The sequence below is a fragment of the Cyphomyrmex costatus genome, unplaced genomic scaffold, assembly GCF_001594065.2.
Source record: "Cyphomyrmex costatus isolate MS0001 unplaced genomic scaffold, Ccosl1.0 scaffold1053, whole genome shotgun sequence".
Taxonomy (NCBI): domain Eukaryota; kingdom Metazoa; phylum Arthropoda; class Insecta; order Hymenoptera; family Formicidae; genus Cyphomyrmex; species Cyphomyrmex costatus.
This window is the reverse complement of record NW_017275012.1, coordinates 10,805-16,930: the sequence shown is the minus strand read 5'-3', so window position 1 is coordinate 16,930 and position 6,126 is coordinate 10,805. Positions and strand designations below refer to the sequence as shown.

Here is a 6,126-nt window from a genome sequence, read left to right as displayed (position 1 = left end):
TATATATATATTACATATTATTTCAAAGTAAATATTTCTATTTAATAATCAAATAATTTAGAAAAAATTATATAAAAATTGTATGGAACAGTTTATATGAGGAGCAAACCTTCAAAATGTATTCCGTTTAAAAATTCATTTTTTTTTTAATTAGAAACATAATGTTGAGAGACTCATATTTACACTTATGAGCTACTCTGAGATATTCAAAAAGCATTTTTTTTTAATCGTCAATTTATATGCTGAAAAAACCTAAATATACTCAAAGTGCGTTATATTCTTTGATTAGAGATAAAATGCATTTGTTTAACATTTCATATCCTACTGACTGGCATATTATTTTCTGTAAAGCGCATAGTTTCCTTTCTTTTTTTTTCTGAAAATTATAAATTTAAAAAATCTGCTCATATAATTATATGAAGAAAAACCTGCTATAATACAATGGCAACTATATGGAAACCACTTTATTATAATAGGTACAGATATGCGCTTATTAATTGTCTCTTGTTTCGGGTTCTTCATCATATGCTGCCATAATTTTTTCCATAATTTCCCATAACTTATCCCTCGCTAAATCTTTACAGAAAACCTATAATAAAATAATTTACATATAAATCTATTAATTAATATAAATAAATATACAGACACATAACACTATGTACACTCACATTGAACCATGGCTGTTGATCACATTCATCCATTAAGGGTACAACCACACCATATATTTGCAATGACAAATTAATACAAGCTATCGCTATTAAATTTGGTGAATAGTCAAGAATAGCTGGAGAATGATGAAAATCTTGCAATAGTGCCATACTTGTTTTAGCAACTGGATACTTACACCATTCCTCTTCGCCGAACCAAGCTTGTAAAGATCTTAGATAATGAAGCATGTACTATAACAAAATATAATATGATTATTCATTTGTTATCACACATGTTAACATTATTAATTAATAATATTAGTGATACTTTATGTGGATGCACAGGTGTAACTTGAAACTTTAGCATTCTCATAATTAAAAGTTCAGCTTGAACAATCGCATCTCTCATACTCCAATACTGATCTCCGAGATCGAGTGGTTGAGATCCTCTCTGAAGTGTATTATAGGATACATTCATTACATCTCGTATTTTTAGTGTATCATCCTTTACTTTACCAGCCAGATAAAGACAAGTTGCAGCTAGAAGCTAAAAAAAAAAAGGATAAAATTCGTCATATTTATTCAAAACACTTATCTAGAATTTTGAAATAATTATATAACTAATTCATTTTTACATAATTATCATATCCCTGTGGCGTTGCTTCTTTAATAAATCTATGATATAGTGTCGCAGCGGTAGCTATTGTTAGTGGATGAGCTTCCAATTTCAAACCTACAAATAAGTATTTTATAATTTTCTTTATAAAAATCGTTTTACAAGTAATTTTCTAACACAACATTATTATAACATACCGCATTCGAAAATAAATCGTGAAACTGTAAAGTTATCATTAGACTTTGTATAATCGATTGTAATGCTCTTTTGTAATGTATTTCTTTTCTCGCGTTGCATTGCAAGAACATCGATCACATCTTTCATCTTCGAGCTAAAGAGAGGTATAAAAATGCATTAAATATATCAAACAAAAGAAAAGAAAAAAACAATCTCGCTCAATATACGACAAACTTGTGAATAATAATGAGTGTCACAATTATGTCAGAATAGCGTTGAAAAAATATTGAAAAGCGTTTGATCTGTCAAGAGTAAACAGGCGTATAACCTTATTTCAGTGTCATCCAATGTGAACTCATTGTACCTGAGAGTCTCGGTGCCGGTTGGCTCTGAGGGATTCATTGCGGATACACTTGCCTTCGCAGAAAATGTGTTGTTTACAAATTTAATAAACACGATAGCAAAAAAACTTCAATTTCCAACTCATTCAGGTACAAGAGATCTAAGCCAGGCAGGCAGGGCCGCAGGGGGAACTAGGAAGAACCTGAGAGCAGCCATCGGCCATACCGGCTTTTTTCGCGTGACGCGCAAAAACTAACAAAAATACATAGTGGCACCAACATCATTCGTAGAAAATAAAGTGAACTACGTATAACATTATCGACACTGTTGATAAAGTCATAGTATTGAAAATTGTATTTTAAAAAGAAAATCTTTAAAAAATTTTATGATATAATTAAAGGAAAGTGCACAAAAATTGTTCTTTCCGTACACACATCATCAAAATTAAAATTTATTTTTCAATTCTTTAAGATTTATTATAAATTAGTGCTATTTGTAGCGAAATTGTTTCAGTGACATAGAATTTGAAGAATTTGAAAATTTGTGGTTTTGAGTTTGGATAGATGCAAGACAACGCAAAATTGGACAGAGCAATATTGGACAAAACAATATTGGACAAAAGTAAGATTGAGCAAAAACAAGAATTGGGCAGAACAAGATTGGACATAAATTAAGGTTCGATCACGTAATTGCAATAACCAACCAGAACACTTAGCGCCAATTGCGTTTCTCTTAAATATTTCTAAGCTAGTTATGTAATCGGTCGTTAACTGACCAATCGTATTTGCTGTTTAATAGAATTGACGAGTTACGATTGACAGTAATCCTGATTAGGGTTAATCGGCGTTGATAAAATCGACCCTTCAAGGTTGATCTTAAGACGGTCTTGAATATAAAAACTGGCTATTTGAAATTTATTATTCCCCTATTCTTATTGATTGGATTTTTCTGTTCGCTAATATAAATAATCCTTCACTGCTATAGAAAACAGCCCTATCACATCATTGATCGATATATACCATGGCTGTATCGCGATATCGTCACTTGTCACCTGAGTCAACCGCAGCTGATCACGACGTCACATGTGCGTATAGTTTAATCCGTGCTTGTCAAGTAGTTTTGCAATTGTGAAAAATTGTCGGTGCATCGGCTGTGATCTGTGATCGGCTGGTTGTATACGATCGACGACGAAAAATGCATGTTCAATGTTAAGGGATGATGAATCGACTCGCATGCGAGTGACAATGCTTCCAAATGAGGTTAACAACCGTTTCTATGTCGACGGATATTCAGGTTAAGATATCGAATATTACTGTAATGTTAATATCGTTATTCCCTGTAGGTCCTGTCGTAAACGAAACAGTCAATCGACGTGAAAGAGATATTACGAAACTTTGACAAGCGCAACTCTGACCATCTCATAGAAATTCAGAGATAATGTATTGCCTACAGTGGCTGATCCCGGTGTTGCTGATACCGAAACCCGTGAACCCAGCGCTGTTGCAAACCCACGTCATGTTCATGTCACTTTATCTGATTGGGTTCTTCCTAGAACGCAAACCCTGCACTATTTGCAGTTTTGTGTTTCTTGCTGCTGCCGTCCTCATTTGTTACAGTGGAATAGGCAATTGCCTGCTTTGGAGCACAAATTGTGACACAGTAAGATGCGACAATGGCTAAGATAATGTCAACTGTGCTTAACTTAATAATATTTAGAGAAATTATTCCCTTGTCAGTTTTTTTCCCTATTGCGTGCACATATGAGTGAATTTTTGCCATTCTCTTCCTCTTTTTCTCCATACTGGCATAATACACTTGAAAGTACTTTCCAATCCATATTTTGCTAGCATCTATTTCGTCCATATTGTGAAAACAATGCCTTTAGTGTTTAGGTTTAGCAAGATTAACTTTTCAAATTATCACAAATTTGAGTCTAATGTTCTATAACGTCATATTTTATTAGACATTTTTATGCTGAATTTATGTAAAGATTGAATCTCAAAATTTTAAATAAGCAAAAATGTGATACAATATATTTGATGAAATTTATATTATAATTTCTCAAGTTTTGTCACAATTATTGACTGGAGTCAAGTACATTTCCAGATTGTAGCATTATATAGCCTTTTTTTGTTAATATATACTATATAACAGATGCAATTTTCATACATTAATCAAATACACTTGCTATAACAGAATAAAACAAAAATCGATCTTATACAGGCAAAGGCATATACCTTTTATACTTATTTATAGTTTCTAGAGACAGTTTTTATTCCAATCTCTCCAATATGTAATTCTAAATATTTCTCCAAATAGAATCCCATATTCTTCCTTATGCATTATGCATTATAAAGAATACATCTAATAATTACATAAAGTTGTAAATCTTATTTTGTTAAAATCTCTTGCATCAAACAATATATAAAATGATTATTCGATTGATATTAGATGCAAAATGAACATAATTTTTTTAAATACTTTAACCGAGCACTTAACAGGATTTTATATATTCACACAATACACACAATGCATTTGTACCAAAGTGACATGATGTACAGAAACTAAAGCATCTTGAAATTTAAGATGCTACCAGTTAGTAAACATCTGAAAATCTAGCGAATTCTTTACTTACATGAAACTAATTAGAAAATGTTAATTGATTTATAATAGAACTTGAAATAATGTATCGCAAATATGATGAAATTTAGCTAAGCAAGTGTTGTGAGACTAAAATTTCTCACATAAAAACTTGTCAAATTTGCTCTAAAATATAGTGAACAGAGCTAAATTCAATGTGAAACGTGTGTCTCGTATCGCTGATTTTATGTTATAAGAAGTGTAAATTGTATTTATTTTTTAATTTGTATGCCTCATAAAAAGAGATTTAAGTGAGATACAAGTTCTTTGCTATAATTTATAATTGTAAATTTATTTTCTATCCACAAATGTTAATATAGTATCTAATTTAGCATAAGTAGCGTTACCAATGTACATAATATAGATAATTATAGTAACCAAAAAAATTATCATCCATATAAGTTTACGAACATAGATAAAAATTGAACTAAAACATTAAGTCATGTCGGTAACTCTTTTATATCTGATGTCTCTGAAGTATATATGTCAATTATCTTTCTGCATCTACCATATAAACTTATATTGTAATATTTTGACATAAGACAAGGAATTCTTTTAGCAAAGTTGCAAAAATTATATAGCAATTTTAGGCATATTTTTAAATTTAGATTCGAGTAAAAGCTTGACCAGAATCTTTGCAACTATACAAAAATTGTATCTATATTCTTTGGTATATAAGCACAAATAAAGAATCTGTGATGACTTTGATTGAGAAGTTCTGATTAGACACGATAGATTTATCCGTTCATTAAAACAAATTAGCATTAAAAACGTTTTATTTTTTCACATTATTCTTTGTAAACATTGTAATGCAATGTATCTAACGTAATACCTACATCGCTTCCATGTGAAATATAAATTTAAAACTTTACAAAAAAATAATCATAAAAACTGTAAGTTTATGAGTAATAAAGAAATTCCCAGTCACGTGTGAATTTGTTTTTTTTTTTTCTTTAATGCATATTATATATTAGAATCAATGAAAGTATCCACATATGTATTAAATGTTAAAATGAAAATATATCAGTTTTGTTTTTAAAGCATATTTATTTTTCATTAAAAAAAAAAGTTATTGAAGAGCTTTTCCACGGCCAAAACCACCACGGAACTCGAGATCGCCAGTACCTGCACCAACATCAGCTTTCTTATCACCGGCACTTGGGGGACCACCTGGTCCTCGTCTATATCCCGCACGATCTTCTGTTGGTCTTGAGCCTTCGCTCCTAGTTGCCGCAGGTCTTGGCCTCGTAGTTTCTGATCTTGGTTGTTTCTTAAGAGTAGAGGGTACAATTTCAGGTGGCAGATGTAAGTATCCACGTAGATATTCGATACCATCGTTTGTCAAGTACCAATAGAAATGTCGCCATGCAAACTGTTCTTTGACATATCCTCTAGACTTTAAAGACTAAAAAGATAGATAAATATATATATACACTGGAAACTTTAACCTTTGTATAATAGGTGTACAAATTATTTCTGTCTGTTTTTGTGTTCAAAAATGCATTTATTTCGAAACAAAATGAATGAACAGATTAATTAAAGTTATTGTCCATCACTGGCTACTACTTTTTCCCATTTCTCAGGCAATTTTTGAATTCCATCTCGAAAAAATGACTCGTCTGGAGGCGATCATCTTTTAGAAAACGGACCGAACTAATTTGTACTCCTATATTACATATATATATATATATATATATATATATA

The 6,126-nt window shown here is 31.0% G+C and overlaps 3 protein-coding genes across 5 annotated transcripts in view; 1 reads left to right on the top strand and 2 right to left on the bottom strand.

Annotated features, from left to right (window-relative positions):
• Positions 1 to 406: 406 nt before the first annotated feature.
• koko (cyclin Q) lies at positions 407 to 2,015 on the bottom strand. Of its 2 annotated transcripts, none has more exons than XM_018540784.1 (6): positions 1,769 to 2,015; positions 1,461 to 1,594; positions 1,283 to 1,380; positions 976 to 1,194; positions 669 to 899; positions 407 to 589 (listed from the first exon to the last, which is right to left on the bottom strand). In XM_018540784.1, exons 1-6 carry the CDS (start codon positions 1,840 to 1,842, stop codon positions 494 to 496), a joined length of 852 nt encoding a protein of 283 aa, XP_018396286.1. In that variant the 5' UTR covers positions 1,843 to 2,015; the 3' UTR covers positions 407 to 493. The 2 variants fall into 2 exon arrangements, with proteins under 2 accessions (XP_018396286.1, XP_018396291.1); XM_018540789.1 differs by having other exon boundaries at positions 1,805 to 2,015.
• An 833-nt stretch (positions 2,016 to 2,848) lies between these two features.
• Positions 2,849 to 3,582, top strand: bc10 (BLCAP apoptosis inducing factor bc10). Its single transcript, XM_018540915.1, has 2 exons — positions 2,849 to 3,041; positions 3,125 to 3,582. The coding sequence occupies exon 2, from the start codon at positions 3,220 to 3,222 to the stop codon at positions 3,460 to 3,462; it is 243 nt and encodes an 80-aa protein (XP_018396417.1). The 5' UTR covers positions 2,849 to 3,041; positions 3,125 to 3,219; the 3' UTR covers positions 3,463 to 3,582.
• Positions 3,583 to 5,449: 1,867 nt separating this feature from the next.
• Positions 5,450 to 6,126, bottom strand: part of LOC108774535 (Ribosomal protein S10b) — a 4,998-nt gene continuing 4,321 nt past the window's right edge. For both annotated transcript variants that reach the window (XM_018540682.1, XM_018540674.1), the window contains one exon: positions 5,450 to 5,827. In XM_018540682.1, coding sequence (XP_018396184.1) covers positions 5,492 to 5,827 — 336 coding nt within the window. In that variant the 3' untranslated portion in view covers positions 5,450 to 5,491. The remainder of the gene's footprint in view (positions 5,828 to 6,126) is intronic.